General features: G+C 43.1%; 1 protein-coding gene across 1 annotated transcript in view; it reads right to left on the bottom strand.

The window, feature by feature from the left end:
- Positions 1–1,497: 1,497 nt before the first annotated feature.
- Positions 1,498–27,434, bottom strand: part of jade2 (jade family PHD finger 2) — a gene marked incomplete at both ends in the record, with an annotated part of 137,792 nt that continues 111,855 nt past the window's right edge. Inside the window, 3 exons of the mRNA XM_079172251.1 lie at positions 1,498–2,295; positions 5,177–5,322; positions 17,604–17,735. Of these exons, the coding sequence (XP_079028377.1) occupies positions 1,498–2,295; positions 5,177–5,322; positions 17,604–17,735 (1,076 nt within the window). The remainder of the gene's footprint in view (positions 2,296–5,176; positions 5,323–17,603; positions 17,736–27,434) is intronic.

The following is a 27,434-nucleotide window of genomic DNA, read 5'->3' as shown; positions in this document are numbered from 1 at the left end:
AAACTGAAGCCCGCTAGCTGACTGTTTATTTTATCTATTGTTTAAGTCGTGTCTCTCGAGGAGACGCGGCGACGTGGCGTTCTCAGTGTAATGTGGCCAAACCCTGTTTATCGACGGCTCTGGACTGCAGTGATCTAGTTAGGTGGGTGGGTTGTGGTTGGGGGGTTGTGGGGTTGTGGGGGGCACAGAACAGTAAGCAGCTCTTTGCACTGATAGTACTTTGTGGCTCTGCTTCGCTAACTGCGTGCAGATGCGTCGTTGATTAATGGCAAACGCTGCATTTACATCCTTGTTTCAGGCACTCGACAATTGTTAAGGTGACAAGGAGCCCAATGCTTGGCTACACTCGGTAACCCATCCAACGGGATTTCCTTTTGGTTTGATTGTTACAAATCCGATTGAGAAACGACTGATTGATCTACTTATTGATTGTTTGGTTGATTGATATAAGGTTGGTGTGTGGGGGGGGGGGGGGGGGGGGGGGGAGGCAGGTTGCACAGGGAAAGCGACAGAAGGCACAGAGTTTCTACGATGATTTTTCTCCAAAGATTCAGGCTTAAAAAAAAAAAAAAAAAAAAAAAGTGTAACTCAGAATTCGGAAGAATTTGAAAGCAGCTGAAATATCTCAACAACGGCTGTGATGTGAGCAAAGGGATTTGCTTATAGTAGTATGTGTGTCAGTATGTCTGTGTGTTTGTGTCTCTGTGTGACAATCTGAATGAGCACCAGGGTCGGGCTCAATCTATTTGCTATAAAAAATAAAGTCGGAGAAGCTTGAAATCTTGTCTTTTTCGTTTGTGGAGATAAATTTGAGAATAAGGGCTTTAGTTTATAGTTTGAGTCAACGTGATGAGAATTGAACCCAACCCTGAATGATCTATTATACACACACGAGTGCTTACGTTACAGCTCTTATGACTAGCTAGTTGTGCTTTTCAAGGCTGAATACATGTTATCCCAGGTCGCCCTTTGTACATATTCAGACCAGCTCTGGTGTGAAATTGTCTTTCCACTGAACATATTCAAGAAAACAGGGACTCGTCGGATGCATCTCAGGCCAAGAGGACCGAGAGCGAAGCAGACCCTGAAACCAGCTTGAATAATAATAATAATAATCATAATAATGCCCCGAAGTGTTTGTTCCCAAGTCTGGCAGAAATGGGTACTTCAACGCCCAGAAACAAAATGAATCAGAAATACAAAACAAAAGAGGACTATGGGTAATGTTTCTTTCCTATTTGCTGAATGTATCGCATCTTGTGGAAAGCTAGCGAAGAAACTACGGTCCGGTGGAGAAGCTTTACTGTACGACAGGCAAACCGCTACATTCAAATCCCCCCAACCCCTCTCCCAAAAACAAATCAGGTGAGAGCTGAAGAGATTTTTCTCGGGTAAATGTGACAGGGATTTGGTTGAACGACGCCATCCAGCCATGTTTTCTGGACTGTTTATTGGGCACAGATGGAGAAACAGTTAGGACCACTGTGTCTCAGTTCTTTATGAGGCCAGCACGCTCCTTCTCAGCAGGTCCTCGTTCCCAGAATGCAACTGCGGCAAGCGGAGTTTGCGCGGGCCAGAGCGCGTGTCCGGATCACTCTGCTCGCCGTCGGAGAAGTACCCGTCGGTCTCGGACGTGTCCTTTCCCGTGAGCGGCAGGCCCACGGGCTGCAGCCCCCGGACGCGCGCACCGACACCCCTGCCTCTGGATTTCACCTGGCGGGTCAGACGGAGCCGCGGCACCCTGCCGCGAACGAACGCCCCCGTGTCGGGCAACGTGGCCCCGGGGCTGGAGGCCGGACGCGGAGATGAGCTCGCAGTGAAACCGAACGCGTCGTCATTCCCCTCGTAGACGCTGTCCCATGGGCCGCGGTCCTCCGAGATGTGACAGGAATCCATTTTGGAGATGGGCGGCTGCGGCGGCGGGTCCCTGTCTAGGTCAGAGCTCCTTGTCTGGTGGTGATGAAGGTAGTGGTGGTGCAAGGCCTTGGAGGAGCCCCTGGACCTTTCCCCTTTCCGGACCACGTGGCCGGGCGTTTCCTCCACCACGCTTTCCCACTGCTTTGCGGTGGAGGGGCTGCCGGAGGCGGAGGGGCTGCCGGAGGCGGAGGCGGAGGTGGCGGCGGAGGCCGCAGACGGGGGCGTCTGGGGCAAGGCGGGGGCGGTGGGTTGCGGGTTTCCGCGAGCGCGCAGCTTGTTGCTCCCTCGCGCTTTGCGGCCCAGCTGAGGCGTTTTCCAAGCGGACTGCATGGACTTCTCCATCCTTAGGTTTAGCAGACTTTCCTCGCCTTGCAGGAGCTGAATGACAGGAGAGAAGAAGAGAGGAGGTGAGGAAAGGAATTGGAATTGAGAGGATGAGAAGGAAAGCCGATGAGAGTAAATCAGGAGAGAAAGAAAAAAATTGCTGAATCAGTTCATGTCTCAAGGGGCAATAAATACACGTTTTACTCTCACTGTATATGATGAATCTGGACTCTCGCTCGTTGATCAAATACGACAGTTTATTTGCCCGTTTCTTGGGTGTCTGGTTTGGAAACCTCCCATACTCGCCAGTAATGTTTGAGAACAAAAACTCCCCAACCACCCGCCACCGCCACCGCCACCACCACCACCACCACCACCACCCACATTCCAAACGCTCAACAGTGGAGGACGTGAGCAACTGAGCAAAAAAATCAAGTCACAAAGCTGACATATTCTAACATTTTACATTATGATGTTTAATCTCTTCCTCTTCAGTATTGCAAAAGAAAGGAGTTTGTTATTAATGTCAACAACAGGCCGCTGTAATGACGGTTTGTTTGATAAAAGTCATTACTTTTTGCAGATCTTTCTCTTTGTTGATATCAGGTTTTCATTTTAACATCTCGTTCTGTTTTGTTTAAAAAAACCCACCGTGTTCCTGTTTTGTTTCTTGTCCCTGAACACATCCCCAAACAATGGAGTTATATCACGCATTCTGGTCGGAGCCCCCCTGCCAATCAATACACAAACAGAGCACATTCCTGAGGAGAACAGCAGGTCAGCCACAGTGCAGCTCCGCTCTGACCATCGAACTGATCAACCCACAGTGTGAAGTGAGCAAAAGCCCACACAACTCAAAACTCCACTTATAGAAAGATTCTATTTAAAGGGCTGGAAATTTTGAAAATTTGCGCGGAGCTTTCTGCTCAACCGTCGGCAAAAGTTCACTGGATTAAGCGAAATGACGCGTTTTGCATAATCCAGCGAATCCTCGCCGGTAAATGTGTGGCAAGCTTTGGGCATCAGTGACGAGGGGGGGGGGGGGGCCAATGAACATTGATCATTTACACATACCTCCCGCGTTGCAATGATACAAAGCCGGTTAAAAAAAATGTGCGCTCCATCTCCCATATTGAAGCTATATCCAGGAATCTTCACACACTGAGGGTTGAACCTGAACTACAATATGCTGAACGGTTATGATGGATTATTTCCCCCAATAATACCAAACAGCCCGCCCCAGCTTTAATAATGTACTTCATTAAAAAACGAACTTCTTTTCTTCAGAGTTACTGTCGTGAAAAAACATGCTGTAAAATACAAAAGCACAATGCAAATGGCTTAAGTCAAGTTATGCCAAGGAAATAATAATTAAACATAATAATTAAACAGCCCCAGATCACTAATTGTCCTCAAAGGGCTTGTTAAATTAGAGCAGCAAGTGGGAGCAACTGAAGAACTGCAGGCGGTCCCGGTGGATAAAAGCGGTAATGTTTCCGAGAACCAGACTCCCTTTGGAAGAACTCTCATTTTACTGCAGCAGGGTCTGACGGTCTGCCCCGTGCAGTCCTGGTTCTGGTTCTCCCGTCGCCTCCCCTCCCCTCCGGCAGCGAGGAGACGCTGCTGCCGGGAGCAGAGCTCTCCTCCTCCCCGCCGAAGCTCCACCTGCAGGTCGAAGGCTGCAGCAGAGCCGGATCTGGGTCTGTCCTCGGTAGACCGGTCCGCTTGAGTCTGAGTTTCCGGTGGACCTCCATCAATCTCATCCATCCATTATCATTGGTTTACTTGTTTTAGTTATATATAGAGGCTTTCGTTTTAAATTGAGACGGTTTAAACTCTAAATACCTACAACTTAAACACTACTGCGCTGGCTGTTGACATAGACCACAGTCTCACAGTAATTATCAATGAAACACTTACTTCTGTGGACAGTTTGCCAATGAGCATTAATGTCAGCCGGATCAATGAGTCTTGATTGAAAAGCAAGAGAGCTCACTCGCGTCTTCTTTCATCCTCTCGCAGGGAAACTGCATATTTCAACAACTAGACTTTTGCTGGCTGTCAATGGAAACGTCAAACTAATATTTATGTCCTCACAGAAATGCCATTTCTTTGGTAGAAACTGATGTTTGGGGGGAGAGCTCCAGCTATAAATGCAAGACAGACTTTAAATTACATTTTAGATGTATTATCTAGATATTCGAGATATTTTTTCAGAAAGCAATCATCATAAAACGTTGCTGTCCGGGGGGGAAATAGCTGATTTTACAGCAAGTTGACAGCGTATCTGACCCGTCTTCAGCTTATTTTCTCCTCACAAGAGTTTAACCTCGCTAATATATAATGCAACACTCTCAGCTCTTTGTCCAGGTTACAAGACAGGCAGCCAGCAAGGAAAATAAATCATTCAACTGTTCGGTTTCAATATGCACCAACAATGGTTTATAAGAGTGGCATTTACCAAAAGAACAGGACGAACACCTGAAGTCATCCTGGTGGACAAGTTGTATTTCAGAGAACAGCTCAGGCGGTATCGACAGACGAATCGTTTATGGGCTTTTTTCTGCTTTTGTGAACATCCGTTTAGTCTGGATTGTTCTTCGAGGAAGAACTTTATGTAACTCTGGACGTCTGTAGGAGGAACAGTTCCTTATTGGGCTCCTGGAACCAGTTCTATCCACCAGTAAGGTGGACTGGGACTGAGATCAAAAGGTGACGGACTGCTTGACGCCGCTGCCGATTTCAACTGTTTGAGTTTTGCCATGTGTGCTGCCGTTCACTGCCGAGAGCCAACTGCAGCTCTGCCTCATGTAATCCTCCTCCTTTAACCTGGTTTGATAAGTGTAGTGGCCCTTAATAAATGATGTTCCGCTTTCAGATCCTTTTCCTATTTTATTAATATTGAATAAGAGAAGTTCTACATTTGAAGGCCTACCTGGTCGGAGAGCAGGCTGCCGCTCTTGTCCCGATGCTGGGCGCCCAGAGCCCACTGGCTCAGCATGTCGTCAGCAGTGATCTGAACCGTCTGGGCGAGCCAGCTGTCGAACAAAGAGTTGTCCAGCGGGAAAGACTTTGACAAACCTGAGGGGAAGGGGGGGAAGGAACATGAGCAGGGAGAAAAAGGGAGGATGCACGGAGGGAGAGATGGATGATATCAGAGCAGAGGGAGTGAGAGGGAGACAGTTAGGCGGGGAAGTGATGGGAAATAATTGGTAGGGAGGAAGGGAAGAAAGAGGGAGAGAAAGACAAAGCAGACAAGGTGAAGGGTACGGCACATTTTTCAAAAAAAGAAGAAAAAAAAAAGACAGAAAATGACGAGTTGAAGGCTGCCGGAGTAAGTCGCAAAGTAAACAGCATGAAAAGAGCAACTGCAATACAAAACCTTAAATTCCCCTATTCTGTAAAACACGATTAAATGTTACACTTCCATTCAAACAGTGAAGAGTGGCCTTGGAATACTTTTCCTTAGCTGGCAATGAAAGAAGCCGTTTGATCCACAAGAACACACGTGAACAAAAGATAAAGACTCAGCTTGTACGACTTTTCTATAGTTTAACATTCAAAGCACGGATTGAAGACGACACATCTGATCTCACAGACGGTGAGGACGGCGTAATGCATCCACATTTCATATGTGATCGCAGAACCTCGGTAGCCAAGTGGTTACAGCGCATGTCGTTAAACCAAAATGTCCCGGGTTTGATTCCAGCCGTTTGGATATTTGTTTCTCTCTCTCTCTCTCTCTCTCTCTCTCTCCTCCATTTCTACGTCCACTGTCAAAGAAATCAACTCTAAAGAGATCTCAGCGTATTCTAGATGTGCCATGAAGCAAAATAACTTGAGTTGGCGTAACACAACATTTGAAGTAAACTGTGATATTCTGGTTAGATTATACTAAATCATACCAACATCTCAAAATGAATATAATCAAGACTGTAATGTAACATCTTCAAATTGATGTTAATCTCTCACAAAGCACCTCTAGTGTTATTCCAGTTTTGGCCTCATCACAACTTCTAAATTCTAAATAGGAACGGAGACACAATTGTCTGCCAGGAAGACAAAAACAACAACTTGACACAGTGACATTTACAGTATGCAGCGATGAAGTCCAAATCCAAACAAGACGTTTCTGTTGCCTCATCAATAATGAACATATAAACCCATTTTTCAGAATAAATCCTGTTTCCTGTCTCCTTCCCAACACTGTTGTGTGTATAATTAGGAGATTTTCATGGCTCCTCTTCTATCATTGTGGGCTGTGAAAATGCTGCCAAAGCGCTGCGTGTCTGTCTGTGGCATTTCTGTCTTCACACAAACTCGTACATTCACACAATGCGGTGTCGACCGCGAGGCTTAAGGAGAACAGAGGAAGGGGGGGGTTGGGATCCATTATCGCTCGTGAACTTCTTCTCTCCTGTTCCAACAGATGTGGGTGCCCACATGTTGGCTTTCATTCCTCACATCTTTAGACCCGCTAACAGAGCTGGGGCGAGGGGTGGGTTGATGGCATTTAATTAAATTAATCAGAATCCAGTTTCAAATGCACATTTTGGAAGTTTTTCTGAAACCCAGTCAAATTAATTTAAAAAAAGTTATAAAGTTTTGCAGGATAGATTACAAGTTTGACATTTAGCTAAAATTGCCACACTACAAAAAAAAGAGTATCTTTACAAATTTGGACCCAAATCTGAAGTGGAACGAACCAACTGTAACTTTGTAACAGACGCACACAGTTTATCACGTTTTGTTCTTCTACAGATGACAAAACCTCAGTGAGATGCACATGAGACCCTGATTTGATAAGAATCTGTGCTTTTAGTTTCTGACAAAGAGGTTCACAGAAAATTGGATGATACCAGCGAGACTTCCACACATATTTACACCGTTTTTAAAAAGCCTTCTCTCTTATTTTCATGAATAACTATGACCCATAACACCCTGTCAAAACTCCGCACTAGACTTGGGTGGATTTCTGGTTTTGCCGGCTCTCTCTGGTGAACGAGCTTAAACTGGTTTAATTTCATACAAACCGGCTAAATCAGCCATTTTTCATTATGACAAGTTCTGGCAACTCCAACAAAATATGCTGACTGCTTCACGGCGCTAATTTTTGCAAATCCATTTATGTGGATTTCTTTTGGCAGCCTGGGAAGAGAACGCAGAGTATTTTGTTTTAGAGCACAAAATAACCTGACATTTTGTAATTGGATGAAAATATAATGAAATATTTGACCACTGCAGCTGTATCTTTGGTGTCTTATAACCATGAGCGTTTAAAAATCAACAACCTGTATTGCATTAGTAACAAGCAATATGACAAAATGATTGAAATAAGAGGAGAGCGAGAGACAGGTCGCAGTTAGTCTATAAGAAAAGTAAAACTGCACCAATATGGCAACATTTGGGATTTGGAGCCGACAAGAGTTGAGCCAAAAAACAGAAGAGGCAATTTGTAAAATAAAAACACAAAGTGTTAGTTGTCCCGCTGATTGTGCAGCTGCTTCACTTTCTGCTTCTTCTTCTTCTTATTTAGCGGTTATTTGCTGTTAGTAAACCAGCTTAGAGGTGCATTCATGGTCCCTCTCAAACTCATTATGGTCCACTCGGGTGTGAAGCGCAGGTCCGGTGTTTGGCTTGATATCAAAACCAGTTTAAAATATCTTACACCAGCCCAACCCTGCTCCGTAAATCAAGCTTGTAGACAGAGAACAATCTGAGCTATTTCCACTGTGTGTGTCCAAGAAAAACAGCTTCAGACCAGCTCACAAACAGAACTGTGTGCTGAGGGGAAATCAAAATGATCTTTTCCTGATAACACACTCCAGAGGGTGTATTATAGTGAACGCAATGATTAAATGTAGTTTGGTTACTTAGCCAGGAACGACCATTAACCTGGGAGTCTGTCTCATCCACTTTGGGGATTAACTGTCTCCTAGAAACCCATAGGACCAAACAAATATAAGCAGAGATGCCGATAAAGTCGACGAGAACATTATGAAAAAAAATAAAGACAAGTGCATGCAGATTTCTCTGGTCTGAGCCTCTCTCTCCATCTTTCCAGCCTCCCTGTAAATCTTCAGAGCCTATAATGATCTGCCAGCAGGACGGCAGGAGGTGCTGTTAGGGTGGCTTTAACACCAGCTATACCACACACACACACACACACACACATGCACGCACGCAGACACACACACACACACCGAGCAGGTCGTTTCCATGACGCAGCATGTCTCTGCAGGAGTCGAGAGATCTCCGAGGGAGGGAATAGGTGACGGAGGGGGAGAAAAAAGAGCCGGTGAAGAAGTGTGAGGTAGACGGGAGGGGATGATGGAGGAGAGGAAAGAGTAGCAAGAGTTCAGAGAGAGTCAAGGTGGGAGGGAAACCTAAAACATGTCACTCTTTAGTCTTATTAGATATGCTTCAATTCTCACATAACTTATTTTTTTTACTACGCTTTACAACTGGGAAAATATAGACACGAGGCCAAGAGTCTAGAGCCATGCTAGCAGCTCTGTGCGCTAACGTTAGCACGCCAACAGGCTGCGCTTACATCAAGGAGATTTTAACTTTGATATCAGACTGAGAAGTAATAAATATCATTTGTAGATTCTGCTTCCTGTTGTGCATTCAGAGACGTTTCCGGTGGAGCGGCTGAGCCCCGTTAATCAGCGTGAGTGACGAGAGAATCTAAAGCCTTCGTTACGATCCGGTTTGCCGCCTCTTTTACGTCAGTCTGGATGGATCCGACAACCCGCATCCCTGTTGTCCACATGCCTGCTCACCAAAACTTTGCTCTTCGATCCAAAACAGTAGTTCATGTTATGGATTGGGATTTTCTTTTTCTTTATATTCGAAGCTTTGATTGAGGTCTTTGAATGAAGCTTTGAATGTTTGTCATCATATTTAATGATGTTAAAAAGCCAGTAGTTCTGGTTTACACATTTAGGAGATTATGAGATGTCATTGATGTTATTAATCTTTGCTTTGTTTGTTTTATTTTGGAGTACATACCCAAATAAATGTATTTCCAGAGGAAGCCTACTGTTAGTGGAGCTGTATCTTTTAAATTAAACATGCGACACTGACTCCTCCTCCTCCTCCTCCTCCTCCTCCTCCTCCTCACTCAGCTACAGCTAACATGTTGAATTAATGGGCTCGAGTAAGCTAATGCTATGTATCAAAGGGTCTAGGTCCATTACAGCCACATAAAGCCCTTGTTCAAGGCTTTGTTGCGGGACAATAACAGTTTGGGGACACGGCTACAAAAAGCCTCAGGATGGCTTTACAGAGCAGCTGATGTTGTAGCAATGATTCGCTAGCCAGCGCTACTAAAGCAGTGCAGGGTAAGGAATGCACTGCAGCAGCAGGACAGAGCCAAGACCAGGCCTGTGCATGAGAGAGAGAGAGAGAGAGAGAGAGAGAGGGAGAGAGTGTTGCTAGGTCTGACTACAGTCTGATGATTGTTCTCGGGTGCCAACCGTCTGCCTGGAAACTCAACCAGAAAGACGGGAGATAGAAACAGAGAAACCGAAGCAGAGTAAAGGTGCATGAGGAGTAACAGAGCGGTCTGAAGACCCATCGGAGCGATGAAGGGGAGATAAGCAGTGCAGCAGGCAGAAAAAGAGTGAACTAAATACCTGAATAAAGGGGCAGAATCACAGTCTGACACAATAGTGATCAACCAGAATACAAATCTCAGCATGACTCAACAGAAATGAAGCTGTTAGAGCTGCTCTCTCCCACAAAAGGGACGTTTTCCTTTATTCTACCCGTCTCCCAACATAATTTGTCAAAATGATCTACCTTCTATTCTCAGTAATTTGGCCTCATTATCTTCTGCCAACTGAATGAAATGTTACATTTTTATTTTTTCTTCAAAATCCCCCCTAATGCTACCAAGTTAAAAAGCTATTGTGATGCAACCTTTTGTATTTTTGAACCTGTTGTGTTTTGATTCAGAACGAAAGAACGCAGACGAGATGCTACACCGCACCGGAATTCAACAACAATACAGAGACAAATCCAACATGCTGCACACGAAGTTGCCTATTCCCTGAACAACAACAACAACAACAACCTGTACGCACTGCAGCCAAGACTTCCAGTGCTTTGAGTGAGGGGCACTTTTTACATGTGTTACCGTTGGTAAGAACTCAAGACACTTTCTCTTTTACTGTCAACATCAGGCAGAAAAGTTGAAGAAGGGGAGTCCCAACAAATTGGCAGATTACTACCTTTGATGCAAAAATATCAAAAAAATGCATAAAATCTCACTGAACCGTGGAAGAGGAAAGTCAGACTGTCATTTTAAAGTCTTTTTTGTAAATGTTGACTCACCGTCGCGGACGACTTTGGTTCCCAGTCAGGGATCTAACTGAATCATATCTACCCTTTAGTGTTTATTGTATTTATTTATACATTTATGCACTTTACTACTTTTTGCACTTCTCTTTAAAAGCTTAACTGCATTGTTTCAATACTTGTATTCTGTACAATGACAATGAAGTTGAATCTAATCCAAAAACCCTGATCTCAGTTGGGTTGTTCTTTCCGAATGGTAACGGCGGCGCTCGTAGACGCAGCGGACTCCCATGAATCTCGCTACATTTATAAAAAATGTGTTGTCTTTTCGTGTTTGTTGCTGTATGTCATGTGACGGAGATACACTCATCATCATCAGAGAGGGAAGCGCAGGGATTGGAAAAAAGTCTCAACCATTTAGTAGCAGAACGACAGGTGTTAAGAACACATTTTCTTTCTATCGGTTTAAAACAGCCCCGATAGCAGCGTCAGTGTCGGTCTTTGTCGTTGTTATTGTTATACTGACAACAGCCTGACAATAGTGTTAGTCCCACCTCTGGTGCTGATTGGCCAATCGTTAGTCCCCCCCGCTGCTCTTATTTGTCGATTACTTTTTAATCCATTCTTTCATGTCACAATGCCAGACTAATCAGTCCACTCAAACCCGTTGAGTTGGACAGATTGAACGGTCTGAACCCAGGCGAGGCTACAACTGCATTCTGTTGTGAAAGCCCCGTGTTGCATAAAGACAATAAATAATCAATGAATCCTTCAATTATTTACATTTGATTTACACAATGGCTACTCTAAAAAAAGGTTGTTCGCCAGGTCTAAAGTTCGCCAGTTAATTATTTGTGGAAGTTTTCCACTAAATGTAAATTGCAGCGCGTAACAAACTGAACTTTGTTACGCATCATAGTTTTTTAAGGGTGAAACTCCTCAGGGCCTGTGAGGGTGACACCAGGAAGATAAAAATCACCACTGGCATACGGGTCCCACTAATAAACATCGGGGATAAGGGACGGTGCATCTGAGAGTTCTGGTACATGTCTGTCTTCTTGATCCCAGGACACTAAGAAGAAGACAAAAGCCCGGAGAGTCAGGACCAGAGCTGACGGAGAACAGATGGCCTGACACACAAGCACACACACACACACACACACACACACACTGAGACTGTGAGATGTGAACACATACGGCACGCAAAAGCAAACACACACATGACACGCAGCGACAGGAACGATATATATATACAGTATATATATATAGCATACATGTGCACACACACACACATGCAGACAAATGATACAGCAAAAAGCACACACGCACACACACACATACACAGAGGGATTGTTTGTCATGGTAACACATTGTGAGAGATGATCTCACAGCATCTATTCAACATCAAGTTGCAATCATTATCCCTCATCAGTCAGACGGAAAGACAGAGACGGAGAAAGAGAGGAAAAAAAGACGGAAAGATAAGCAGAGAGAGAGAGAGAGAGAGAGAGAGAGGGGGAGTGTTATAAAAGAGCCAGAGAGATAGAGAGAGATAGAGAGAGTAATACTGAAAGAGATGAATAGAAAAGAAGAGGAAGATAATATCAGAACAGGAAGCAAAGGAGGAAGAGGTAAACTGCTCTCCTTTCCTGCGTTGTCGTCTCTTCGTTTGTTGATCATATTCACGGGGATGTACGGTCGGCTCTGTGATGAGCTACTCCGGTTAAATAAGCAAATGAGAGACGGTCCTGCGTCATCGCTCACTCTGACTCTGTGTGGGTGAAAAGCTCCAAAAACATCGTCTGCCAGATTAGATCTCGATTGTACTGAAACAAATGCACATACGATGATGGACATGTTGGAGGCTATAACCAGCGTGTTATACTGTGTATGTGTATATAAGAGCAGATCAGATGTTAAAAGCCTGACGCTGACATCAGATTATAAATACTCAAGTTATTCATGTTTGACCATTTCTCCAAAGAAATCCCTCTAAACCTCATTCAGACCATCACAATGCACTAAAACTCTCTATCAAACCGATTAAAAAGGACATTATTCAACCATCATTCCTGTTGGCGATGCACTACTTTACTGAGAACCATTAGGGGGAAGTCCCAACACAGCAAACGCTGCTGAATGATAAGCAGGTCACACAACATCAAGGTTAAAACTGGGCTGAATTAGATTTTGTAGTGGAAGTGTAGGTTACAATCATAGTGTTTAGATTCAAACTGACAAAACCTTCCAAGCATGTTTCTTAAAAAAATAAATACCTGCAGCTGACACACAAAGGCAACATTTCAAACTGAATCTTTGCGGATGTATGGATGGATTTTATGCTACAGGAATGTTAACAATGGAGTGAGGTTAAGCTCGGCTGTATATAATTCCTACTGGGGAAAAAAAAACCAAAAGTCAGAGCCTGTTTTGTTATCGACAGAGCAGCTCTGGGTTTCATCCTTTGATGACAGCGTGAAGTCTTTGTTGGGCGGGTTCTTTTTGTGGCTTTGAGCAACATTCTGTCGTGTTCGTTTTCCCGAGATAACAGGAAGGAACCGAGCTCCTCACATGTGGCTTTAGTGCTGCTGTCAGCGTGCTAATATTTCCCCGTTTATGTATTCCTAATGCCTTCCAGGTGTCTTATTTGGTGCATTACACGTGTCTGTTCTGTCACAATTCCTCGACATTATCAGACAAAGTTGTATTTTGTCATTCGGCTGCAGGACTGTGATGACTTAACCTCCGACTCATTGGGGCTCTATTGAGTAATAAATGATGATGAACATCATCTATCATGTAGATGAGCGCATGAAAGGGAGGATGCATGACAACAAAGAGCAGAGTTAGTCTTCAGAACTGATTTTCATTTATGCTCTCAGATATTATTCATGTACAGTAATCGTCTTTATACAGAACGTCACTGCAGAAATATTCATAACTTATTAGATGTGGATATGTACAAACAAGGTTTATGCAAGACTACAAATCCACCCACCTGGTGTCCTACATATAGGAGCTATTCACAGCTGAGGAGCTTGTTTTTAGAGGAAGCCTGAAGATACGGAGGACTTTGTTTTCCACTTTACTCGCCCACGCAAACATGCTGTGTATCACAAGTTGAGTGTTTCTTTCCCTTTCTTGTTTGCATGCTATTTCCTTTATTTTCTCACGCAATAACAAAAATGTACAATTTCATTTTGACAGTTTGTTTTTGTCTTAAACTTGAAAGTTTCTTCAGCAACACTTCACTTTAGAGTTCATAGGCACTATACAAAACATTAAATAACCAACTATAGTGTCGTTGTAAGAAGATATCCGTGTTCAGTGTTGGATTTGTCGACAATAGCTCCTCATGTGGACGATCATCTGCGTACAAACGGATGATGAATGATGTCAGTTTCAGTTCATTTTGCTTTCGATAGCCCGACACCCATTTAATGATAACTAACCTTTTTATTTTTTTAGGAAAAGAAACCCCACACGACATTTCAAAGCGCTCTTCATTTCGAGCTGAAATGTTAATATCTTGCGCGGTAAATGTCTGACCTCTCATCTTATTTTTCTGTTGGCTTCACTGAGGTTTATTGCCGCATTTTGATGATGTCAATGTTTATGGTGGGTCTCCTTAATGGCCGATCCGAAGGGCTGCTATAGAAGACACATTGATACTTAATAGAAAATGTTTTCCATACTCGTTCTGACTCACCTGCTCTTTAATTCGAGAGCGACACAGTTAATATATAGACTGTAAATCTACATATATGCATACACGTTTAGAAAAGACTTGATGGTTAAACGATTAACTGGTGTAATAATAAAATGTCAAATGTGTAAATGTAATTAAGCAACACTTGTAAATATAGAAGCAGATAACTATATTTTATTGCGTAATAAACCATTTATTTAATGTTTAAAATTAGGGCTTATGAATGCTAAATAGAGAGACATCAAATCTCAATTACCGTCACAATAAATATGATAATTTCTTGTTTCACGATTTGGAGAAAAAAGTTATTTTTCAGATGCTATTTAAAGGAGAAAACCCCAATGTTTTTCGTGCAAAGTCTGTTTTTCGTTGACCCTGTATTTCCCCCCCTAAAAGCACAACCCTTTATTTGATCTTTATGCTATAAATCATTCAACATGTGCGGTTATTACCTTTTTTTTTTTTGAATGGCTTGTAATGTGTTGTGTAATTTTGGAGGGGAACATTTCCAAAAGTATAAGCCATAGCCTGAAAGATATAACCTGAAAAAGAGGAAACACTGTGTTTGATCCTGACAGCGCGCTCTGGTTGTGCCACGACCGACGGCAACCGGCTCTCATCAGACTGTCACGGTGCCGCCGTCCCGTGAAGCAGCCGCATCTGAAAAAATAAACTGAGGATGTTTTTACTGGATGTCAGGAAATATGACTTTACGGGAGCTGCAGACACATCCCAGAGTGCCAACTTTCAAAGCGAGCCTGCCTGCCTCAATGAATGCAGATAGAGAGGTAAATAGATGGACATGAACAGAGGGGAAGATATTCAATTCAAAATCTGAACCCCCCCCCCCCCCTGTTTCTGGAAAGAGAGGCTTTGCTATCTGCACCTCTGGTTTAAAACATCAGCCAACACATTTCTACCGTCGCTAAAATGAAACCTGAATTACTTCTGCTGATTGGAAAATAAAAATAGAAATAAACCTCTCTCCCTGCTTAGTGATGGATAAACTATTTTCTATCTTCTTGACTTTTACGAGGATGCCGGCGCACTGAAACGTGAATTTGCATCCCAATAGTCAGGCAGGTGGCTTTTCTCTCGCCTTGACAACTTAAAAGCACCACAGCCGCCAGTGTGTGTCCATCAACGGTCCATCAGCAGTCCCCGAGTGAGACGCTGAGCCTTTTATCTCCTCGTTCACCTCAAGTCGCCGTGGATACAAGTGTCAGCTAAATGCACCGTAAATTGTTATGGACAAATATCTACGTACGTTCAAATCTGCGCGCCCAATTTCCATTTAATATCCGTCTTCAGACGCGTCGAGTGTCGCGGTAATGATCGGTTTGGTGGGGAATGGATCGCCCTGCCAGCAGGACAGACAACCATTATCATCCATTCCCGTCTCACTTATGATGAGGATTTGCAGTGACAGGCCTCTCGCCGTTACTCTGACGGAGTCTGTCTCCCAGGTGCTCGTTAATGACAAAGATTAACGCCGACGGAGCTTCTTTCTCTCTCGGTTCCACCATTTCTATGCTTGTTTTTGTCAACTTCTCATTACCAACTTTCGCTCTGTTCCCCCGTGTAAAAGGTCTGGATTACGAGTTTGAAATTGTCTTTCTTTGTTTGTGTTTTGACAAAACACAGGGAGATGATGTTTTTTGGGAAAGAAATGTAAGCGTTAACGAGTTCTGGCCATAAACACAGTACGTTTCGATTCATAGTTCAGTGACAGATTTCTCCAATTGATGGCACCATCACCAGACGCAGACTGACATACTGTACATTATGAGGCAGTATCGTGCTTTTATTATGTTCCAGAGCGGCGGTGGGAACGTCCTGCTGGGTCCGTTTGTCTTTCATTAACTGTGATAGACAGCAGGGGTTGTGGTGAGCAGAAGCTTCGCAGTGGGAAATGGATTTGCAAAGATGTGTGTTACTGAAAATCAGAAGATAAAAGAGTATTTTTTTTTCAGCTTGCTTCACGTTGACAGCAACGAAAAGCACTCAGCTGCTGCACCGTGTCGTTGACACATTTACAAAACCAAGGACACATTATTTTCATTTTAAGTTATTCTATTACTCAGTCCAATAATTGACAAAGCGACAGAAAAAAGAATGCCCACCGAGAGTTCCTTAATCGATTTAGAAACTTGTAATTTGAATGATAGTACTAAAGCCCCCAGTAGTCAACACATGACGATATAAGGTACCACGGATAGACTGTATATAAGAAGTGGGCGTAGTCGTCGTGACGTCAACAATTAGTTTGTGGACTGTGGTTTTGAAGCCACGAGTTTGGCAATTTGGCCGTCGTCATCTTGGTTTTTTTGCAACCAGTTAACGGAAGTGACCTGTCAATCACAAGGTAGCCCGGCCCCTAAAGCATCCCCTGCTTTATGGTCTGTTTGACTCTAAATGGACCATCATTTACTAAATGAACATCATGCTGTATTGAAGAAGACTTGAAACTACAGATTGAGACCATAAACTCATGTTTACAATGTTTACTGAGGTAATAAATCAAGAGAGAAGTAGAGTCATTTTCTCATAGACTTCTATACAACCAGAGGAGTCGCCCCCTGGTGGACATTAGAGAGAATGCAAGTTTAAGGCACTTCAGCACCGGCTTAACTTTTCAGACCCAGAGTTTGACACCTGGTATCAAGCTTTCAATCTTACAGTACTGTTGTAGGACGGTTTGGTTGTGTCTGTACGATTTACAGGATTGTCATTTTTATAACATCCAGGCTTGCTGCATCTCTCTGTGAGCGACGTTACACTGCCAGCTGCCAACAGATTGATACATCAGCAGTCAACTCCTATCAAAGACTCTACCAGCGTAGCTGACACACAGAAAATGTATGACAACACTGATAATGAAGGCATGTTAAAAAAAAAAAGAGAGAAGAGGTAGAACACCAGCACGGAAAGGATGCTGACCACAGCAGAAAGAAAACATGTTTTTGTTGAAGGTTGCAGCACTCTTGATGCATCAGTAATTTATGTAAGACAAAGTTTACGCATATAAAAAGTCTTTGTCGGGTCAAAATGAAATAATATCCTAAAATGTCAACTTCTATAATTCATTTTGTACATCAAAGCTCTGCTTTATAATAAACTATTGATGCTACGAATGTGCTGCAACCAGGATCTTTCCTATGGACACACACACACATGTGGCATATGTTCAGACAATGAGGTGATCAGTTTGGAAACACACACACACACACACACACACACACACACACACACACACACACACACACACACACACACACACACACACACACACACACACACACACACACACACACACACACACACACACACACACACACAATATATATACCTAGCTCTTTTAGCAGGGAGCCGTTCTCTTGCTTCAATCTCTCCTTTTTCTTCTCAGGACTACTCTTCCTCCTCTCCTTCCCTTTATCCTTCGCTGCAGTCTGCTTGCTCTTTTCTCCATTCTGGCTTTTTTCTGCAGGGAGACACAGGAGACGGACTCAGGTTTGGGGTTTTGATTTTATTTAATTCAAACGTCACTGAGCCTGAGGAACTTCTTCCCTTCAGATGGAATTTGAGTGAAAAGGAAGCAGCCAAAGAATATTAAAGTTGGAGAAATATAGTGCAGGAAAAAAATTCCCTTTTCAGGTTATTTGTTGACATGTAGAAAATGATTTTATTTCCTACAAAACGGGTGAATGAAACAGACCTGAATCAAATTTAAATTTAGCAATATAGTAAAAAGTGTTTGACATTTGGATGAACACATAGCTAATTATAGAGCTATAGAAGGAGAAATACAGAAGGAATAATAGAAAAATCTGGAAAGAAGTCTCTGGTGAACTTGAATTTAAAGGTACAGTGTGCAGCATTTAGAGGGATCCATTTGCAGAAATGAAATATATAACATTAGTAAGTATGTTTTTGTGTGTATAATCACCTGAAATTAAGATTCGTCCTGTTTTTTGTTACCTTAGAATCAGCCGTTTATATCTTAATAAGGAGTTTGTTTTCTTCATGGAGCTGACCGCCTTTTTTCTACAGTAGCCCAGAGTGGACAAAACCAAACGCTGGCTCTAGATAGGGCCATATGCGCGTTGTTGCCACATCCTACACACTGCACCTTTAAGGCCTGAGGAAGTATTTCCCACACATTAAAGATTGATTGCGTTGGATTGTGTCTAAACCCCCCAAAACACACAACTTGAAGTTTGAGTGAGAACTGTTTCACAGGACGTCATCGTAGCCGAGCAAACAGTAATTCTCTGTAAGCCAATTTGTGGCTGCAGAAAGGGGAAGGTGTCACTGGGCCGAATGTGAGTCACCTCCTGATGAGGTGTGTGGATGCAGCCGTAGTTCATCTCCAGTGGCACATTTAGCCTTCTGCTCTACCCAGATAAAACCAAAAGGACCCCGGCTTGCATGTTAATGCTTTGTTTTTTAAAAGGATGTTTAGTATTCTAGTTAAAGGTTGAGGGTAAGGCTGACAGATTCAAGACCCATGTGGCCTTGAGGAGCGATACCTCAGCTAACCTCAGAGTTAACACAAAGAACAACAGTCTAGTCCACCTTTCAGACTTTTTTGACAGAGAAAAAACAACCGCAACACTGTCAGACACTGCCTCTTTTAGGAAAGAGATCGTGCACACACTGCATACATATACATACACAAACACATGCCGACACACATTGCATGACATATAACGGAGCCCTGCAGAGCGCCTCCCTGCTGCGAGCTGTCCTCTCCTTCCAGCTGAGTGTGGCAAGTAACACAACAAACACTCATACGTACACATGATCAAAGACCAAACGAGAACACCGCCCGGCAGCATGATGAAGTCCAACACACTAGTTCTGCAGCAAATACCACCGTAGCACGATGTTATTGTGTGTTGAAGCTGCGGAGGAGACCAACATGTCGACGCAACACTGCTGGTAGTCCAATGTAAATAAAATAGTATATAATAAGGAGTCGATTCGGTTTCTAATTGTCTATTCACTCTACATTTCCATTTCTGCTGCCACCAGATTGGTGCAACATAATTGATCATTAATTCAAATTTTATTTTGACAAATAAAAGCAAAGATTGCCGGACTGAGTGAGGAGTCGGGGCCATGACGAGAGGCGGAAGTAGTTAAAAAAACCTGAATCTACCAAAATAATTATCAAATTTTGATAATTTCTTCATCACAAATGATTTTGAAGGATCTCTCAACATGCAAAACAACACTCAATATTAAAATCCACTGGTCCTATAACATCTTAAATTGAGTTTCCATTTTTTAATTACGGCTAAAACTAGAAATTATTTTCATTATCAATTAATCTGTCCATTACTTTACATATTTTACAATTGTTTAGTCCAGGGGTGGCCAACCCGCGGCTCGCGAGCCGCATGCGGCTCTTTGCCCGGTTTCATGCGGCTCTTACGTTCATATCGAAGTTTGTATTTGTGTTTTTTTAATGTTCGTGTTCGCTTCGCTTGAGTTAAATACGGTATTTTCGTCAAACGCGCATGTGCGGCCACAGATTACGTTCCTCGTCGACCCATTTAACGCCGAGACGGACTGTTTGAAAGCCCCGCTTTAAGTAAAAATGTAAAAGTCGGACAATTTACAAATATCCGTTGTATCGCGCAAGGCGGAGCTCCTCCCCGATCCGCACGCGCCGCGCACACCTCCACCAGCGTATGTGACAGCAGCAGCAGCCACCCTCCCCGCCGACGAAGAAGGAGCAGCAGCAGCAGCACCCCCCCCAAATGTCGAAGATTATGAAAAAAGCCTGTCACAAGTTCCCAGATGACCTGACACACGATTCTACTGATAGAATAATTGATTATTGACGAGCTCTGCATCTAACGAATACACAAAAACCTTAACACACACACACACACACACACACACACACACACACACACACACACACACACACACACACACACAGCTGTTAAGGAAAGGATGCAGTCACACTCCACTGCCTCTCACATATGCAGCACAGTGATGATCTCTCTCTGTCTCTCAGTCGGTGACATGGGAGGCCCTTACTGTTGGGTTGTCTTGTTGTAGCAGGCGCCTGCTGTTTAGACAAACACAGAGTCCTGACTGCATGGCTCACTAACTCTCCTGCTGCTGTGTATCATGTTTATCTTACTGTATATATATATGTGTGTGTGTGTGTGTGTCTGTGTGCATTGGTACAGCAGGTGGCACCTGCAGGCTTCATTACAGCAACACTGGGGTTTTAGAAAAGCTCATTTTATTTGTTTATGTGTGTGTCGTTCAGCAGTCACTGCAGGGTGAAACAGTCGACCTACAGCAAGATTATCATTGAGTGAACAGTACAGTGTTGGGCCCATTATTTTCACATAAAATATATATAATGTATCTGGCTTTTCAAAATAGATTGTTAACATCTATAATAAAAAAAAAAAGATTCATGCGAAAATGACATTGAAAAGGTGCCATGTTTTATTTGTAATGATTCTGACATGCAGCATAATAAGCAGCTCTTTGCGCTTCACTCTCTTTTGTTCTCTTAACTTTCTATTCGCGGAAGCAGCTGCCTTCACCAACAGATGACCCGGCATCCTGTTACAGCAGGAAATGGAGCAAAGTGTAGAAACGTACATTCTGAGATTGAAACTCAAAATAACTCGATATTTTTCAGTGAAAACCTGTAAACAAGACTACAGAGCCATTTGTTGAGATATTTCACTCAAAACCACATAATGTCAACCTCAATGGTGGTGCAAGACGAAAAGTCAGGGGATCATCAAAGATCCTCTGGGGACCATGAATGTTTGTATGACATTTCATCTGAACCCATCCAACAGTTGTTGAAATATTTCACTCTGAACCATCGACTGTATATTAGAACTGGAAGTAATCTCAGTGACATCATCTATTGGTTTGCGGACCGCCGTTTTGAAGCCTCGAGTTCGTTACTTTGGCCGTCGCCATCTTGGTTTTTGCAACCGGAAGTGACACAAGAGGGTGGAGCTAAGTACACCCGAATGCTGAATAAGACATTGTTGTTGTTTCATGAACTGAAAACACACCGTGAAAGGGTTCAATTTCTAAGACTAAAACACAGACAGCTCTGTGTTAGAGACCTGTCAATCACAGTAGTCCCGCCCTAAAGCATCCCCTGCTTTATGGTCTGTTTGACTCTAAATGGACCATCATTCACTAAATGAACATCATGCTGTATTGAAGAAGACTTGAAACTAGAGATTGAGACCATAAACTCATGTTTACAATGTTTACTGAGGTAATAAATCAAGAGAGAAGTAGAGTCATTTTCTCATAGACTTCTATACAACCAGAGGAGTCGCCCCCTGGTGGTCAGAGTAAAGGTTTAAGGCACTTTCCTAATTATCTTCACTCTTCAGACCCGGAGGTTGCCGTCTGGTCTCGACCAAAGCGGCTGCAAACAATACAGCCGTGCTGCTAAAGAGCACTCAGCTTTAATAAAAAGCTTTCATATATTAGTGTAGCTGTTCTGCAGCCTACAGTATAGATTCTTTTAAAATAGTGTGTGTGTGTGTGTGTGTGTGTGTGTGTGTGTGTGTGTTGGTCAGTACATGTCTACACTGTGTGTGGCTGTCATAGCCAGCAGTAGGCTGTCCTCATGCTTGCTTTAGCATGGAGGAGTAGGACGTGCATGGATGGAGCTGAGAGAGACCAGAGAGAGATTTCACACTGAGACGACCATTGAGTGTGTGTGTGTGTGTGTGTGTGTGTGTGTGTGTGTATGTTTTTAAAAGTGAGAGCGCAAAGGAGAAGAGAGTGTTGACAGCATAGTTCAGTATTTCCAGGTCCGAGTCGGATTGTCCTCAGACAGGACTTCTTGTGAAGAGCTACGTGGTGTGAAAGCTGCAGTAGTTTGTTAAAGTTAAGCGTGTGACAAACATGCACTGAGCAGAGAACACAAGAAGAGAAGAGAGGTGGTGTGCAAATTTAGTTTCAAGAATCAAGTTCTTTTTTTGTTCATGTCAATCAATAGAGATTAGATTTGTTGTATGCCTGTATAGTTTGCTTGCAATCACGCTTGTTTTATCATTCCTTCAAATAAAAATGTCTCCTTTCAGAGCAAGGTCAGAGGTTAGTTCAGCTGTGATACGACACCCGTACATCCTTTTCTCTCGATGCTGTCGTTTATTTAAGCGAAGCCATTCGTATTGTTGTATAAATGAACTTGCTTTGCTTTAGAGCGGCTAGATTTCATTCAAGAAAACTACACGGATGTCAAAATATGGAAGAATTAGAGAAAGCTGTTTCCCCTGATTACTGTGGCACCTGCCACTTGCAGCACCTCTCATGCACAGCAGCTTCTGACTCTACTTAGGCCGTGTTGCACCAAAAAAAACAAAGCTCACATCCTTCCTGTCTCCAGCGTTTAAAGTCTGAACAGAGATCTTTTGCAAGAACTGTCAGATCAAGAGAAAAGGCTGTTTGATTTACAGATGGCTCCACACACAAGAACATCTTATAATAGAGATATTAGAGATAATAGAGAATAAGTTTGAACCTCAAAAACAACATTTTGTTTAATTGTACAGGGTGTTGTTCATCAGAACCTTATCACTAGACACACTGTGTAACAACTATAACTCTTTCTGACAGCAGGAACTTTTCCAGGAACCCAGAAACCTTTTCTGTGCTTTCCAAACAAAGACAACAGGATTCTAAATGTAGTTCCGGGACTCTAGTTTTGGTGCCTTCAACCTTCTTTTCACTGCATGCACTTTTCCCTTCACTTTTTTAATTGATGATTTTGTTCCTAATTTTAGTCGAACCTCCTGGTCGGTTCGGGTCACTGCAGGGAAACTTTGAACCCTTGTTTTAAGTTTTGAAAATGAGCCTACTGGTCAAAATGTCAGACAGCAGATGAGAGGGGAACACTGGGCTTATCGGCTTCTTTCATGTCTTCTTTCAGAAAACATCCAAAATACACATTAGGTGTTTATTTTACTACTTTATTTACTACTTTGTCCATTTGCGTGTGTAGACGTTTCTATTAGGTAATTCCTCATTTGTATATTTAAACACAACATTTCGGAAAACGTATATAACTACTACTAACTAAGTAATAAAAACAACGAATCCTCTTAATGTGAGTAATCCTCTGGGGAGGTTTCATGGTGATATCTAAGAGTGCAGGTACATGTACCAGACACTTCTCCCCACTTTTCCAATTTATTTCATGGCTGTTGCTGAAATTGCGGAGGCCATTAACGCAGAGAGATCTTTGAGGAAGCTCCCAGAGGGGAACTCGTCTTCACACAGCTCCTACGTTGTAATTTCTTCCTTTTCTTTTCTTTTGACAGGAGGACCATCTTATCCTCTGATCTCACAGCGACCATTTTTTTTTTAACATTTCGCCCACATTTTTATTTCCTAATCTGATCTTGTTCTTTTATATGTTCTACAGCTTGGAAAGCTAGTCTTTGGGTTTTCAAGGACGCCTGCAGGCTCTGCTTTCCCCCTGCAGGTTTTAATCTCAGCGCAAATCCAACTATCAGCAGTGGGAACCTTTTTAAACACTTTTTTTGTCCGATGTGTGCTTTCTTTTCCTATTTTGTCGCTACTTTCTGCTGTTGCCTTTCTCTCTCCACCTCTGCATTAATATCCTCCCCTCCAAACTGCCTTCCCTCTCTTGTTTAGAAGGTGCAACAGCAGCAGGGGATTCGTCTTTTTGAAGTGTGTGATTAATTTCCCCTCTTTCTAGGTGCACTGAACTGCAGCCTGAGTCTGTGTGTGTGTGTGTGTGTGTAGCCACTGTGTCCCATTTCTTACCTGAGCTCATTAGTGCAACATGAGAATGTTTTTTTTCTTCTCTCTCCCCTATTGTCTTCCCCTCTCTCTCTCTCTCTCTCTCTCTCTCTCTCTCTCTCCCTCTCTCTCTCTCACCCTTTCACACTCATGGTCGCTGGTCCTGTTCCTTCTTTCATCCTATTACCGTCTTGTCCCTTCCCATCCTCCTCTTTCTCCGTCCTTATTTTCTCTGTCTTCCTCACACTCTATCACACATGCACACACATATGCATGCGCGCACGCGCACACACACACACACACACACACACACACACACACACACACACACACACACGCACACACACACACACACATGCTGAGAGCAGATCAGAGAGGCCAATACTAACCACTGTCAGCTTGTCACAGCTCAGTTTGAGCCAAAATGTAAATTTAGTGCACTTCCTGCATAATAATAATACTGTGTGTGTGTGTGTGTGTGTGTGTGTGTGTGTGTGTGTGTGTGTGTGTGTGTGTGTGGAATATGACTGAACTGGTATTTTTTGACACAGAACCCTGAGGTTTTTTTCATCACTGTGTGAGGGCTGCATGGCAGAATATACTGATATTATATCGATATTGTGATACGAGAATATATATATATATATATATATATATATATATATATATATATATATATATATCTTCTTACATTTTGGATATTATAATATGTTATAAGTGTTTTCCTGGTTTTAAATCAGAGTAAAGTGGTGTATTTTCTGAACTCATCAGCTTGCTTTAGCTGTTGCCTTCACCCACTTAGTCATTTTTACATCAACATTACTGATGATTAAATTAAATTTCGTGATATTTCGCGCGGCCCTATACATTTATGAATCACTTTCCACAGAATGATGTGTCGTACCCTTCGGCATCACGCCTCCATGTCTGCGCGTGGGACTACAGGGATATCGGCCGCATGCGAGCGTTCAGAAAGCATGACGAGAGCTGCCCCCCCCCCCCCCCCCCCCCCCCCCCCCCGACATGACAGACAGGCAGATAAACATGACAGACAGACAGAAGGACTGGCAGACAGAACGTGGGACATGACAGGTTAAGTGCTGTGAGAGACAGACGGGTCGGACAGAGGTTTGTGCTTCTGTTTCAGGAGGGTTAGAGGAGAGCTGTGTGTGTTTTCCACATTGAAAAAATAAAATAAAAAAACAAGCCTGTAGGGGGATGAGGGGAGGAAGGATAGTGGTGCTGGTGCAGAGCAAGCTCGGGGTATCTGCAAGCTTCTGTAAATCAGGTTTTACACGTCAGAACTGGATGTCAGACATATTTTAAATGCCCAAAAAACTCAAACTTGTAAAACAACTTTCTTTAAAACACATACTTTAAGACTGAGAATGTTGTCAGTGTCTTTAGACCTGATATGCAACATGTTGTTCTGCATTTATATAAGAGCAAATATGCATTGGATCAAAGTGAATATGAGTGACACACTATCAGTTTTAATTTATGCAGCATTTGTGATTTCCTAACTTTCCAACCCTGCTTGGACTAATTATCCATCTGAACATGATTTGGGTGTAGTGTTGTCTAAAAATCTACATTCTTTGCAAGGTTTTCAGTTACTTTGAGTGGCCAGAAGGACAAAATAAGAACAAACCGAAGACAACTGATGGACTGACTGAAACAGAGTGTCGGATGAGACGACCGAGGGTAAGATAGAGGAGAGAGAAAGAGGACCCCGCAAATGAGAGGATGAGGAAAATAAAGAAAAACAGATGGTGGAGAAAAATAGATTGAATATATATATGATATATACGGAGAAACGGAGAGTGGAAAATAAGAGAGGCAGAGAAAAGAGGTAGATACAAGGTGAGGGACACGGCAAATCATTATAGCAGACAACCTCATCCTTCACTCTCTGGTGCTCTCTAACTCACACACACACACACACACACACACACACACACACACACACACACACACACACACACACACACACACACACACAGACACACACACACACACACACACGCACGCACGCACACAAACTATCCTCTCTAATCTAACTCCTGTGGCAGTGAGAATAGATATGGCTGTTTAGTGCCAGCAGCACAGCTCCCGGTACCTGATGGCAGCAATCTGCTGAGTCAGCAGCTCTGCATGCGTGTGTGTGTGTGTATGTGTGTGTGTGTGTGTGTGTGTGTGTGTGTTAGTGGGAGACACAGAGGGAGTTAGAGAGAGAGTGAAAGTGTTTGTAAGATTTAGTGGAGTGTATAAATGTGTGTATGTGCAGCCTTCCTCGGGAATGATGAGCACTGAAAATTGAGCACTTCCAACCACACACACACACACACTCACACACACACACACACAGCCACACACACACACACAGCCACAGGGGCGAGCTGACAAGAGTTCACTATCATTATCATGCCAGCGAGACGTAATTGGTATTACCATGACAACAAGCTTTCACTTTCACGGCCATGGCGGCTGCAGGTCACGACTGCTAGAACTAATAAGGGTTCCTCAACGTAAAAGGCGGACGCAGGTCACTTTCATTTCTTAACAACTACAATTAAAGGGTAACTTTAGTATTTATCCACCTGGGCCCTATTTTCACATGTTGTTGTGTCAAAGCGACTAAAGGGGACAACAATCTTTGAAATTGGTCCGGTATCGAGCGAGACCGCGAAACAGCCGAATTTAAACCCACTAAAAGTGGTTGTTTTTGTCTCCGGCAGGCTCAGACTGTCCTTGTAAGTGTCTGACAACATTATGGAAAATGACACGACAGAGAAATAAATTGTTTTTCTTTTCTTTTTTCGCCTGATCTGGTCTGTTCGTCATTGTGTCTAATAAAGTCTCGCTCAAGGAGAAGTCTCGTTCTACAATCTCACATGACGTGGAGTTGGAGAGAAGAGTGAAGACTTTGTTGCGTTGGAGTTCAGAAAGCGTAGCCGAGAGTTGTCGTTTTCAATGTCACGGCTGAATGTTTAGCTGATTTTGATGTGAATTCGCCGTGATTTCAGAACAAGACTTCTCCGAGCGAGACTCGGTTAGGCACAATAAAAAAAACGGACCGGACAAAGAAAAACATTGTATTTCTCTGTAGAGTCCTTTCCATTGTGTTATCAGACACTTGTAATAACGATCGGAGCTCGTCAGTGGCAACACAACAAGCACTTTTAGTGGACGTACATTGACGCTGTGGAATTGCCCGCAAGGATTACATCGCTCGATACGGGACAAATTGCTCAAACGTTGTTGTCCATATTGGTCACTTACACACAAGAACATGCGGAAACACACATTGGGTTTACTATCGACTAACTAACAACAGCCTGGCAGCCAATGAGAAACATCTGACTTTGTTTTAATGATCATGTTGATCGATCTACCGATG

Source organism: Pholis gunnellus (genome assembly GCF_910591455.1).
Source record: "Pholis gunnellus genome assembly, chromosome: 13".
Lineage (NCBI taxonomy): Eukaryota > Metazoa > Chordata > Actinopteri > Perciformes > Pholidae > Pholis > Pholis gunnellus.
This window is presented reverse-complemented; position numbering and strand designations above follow the sequence as displayed.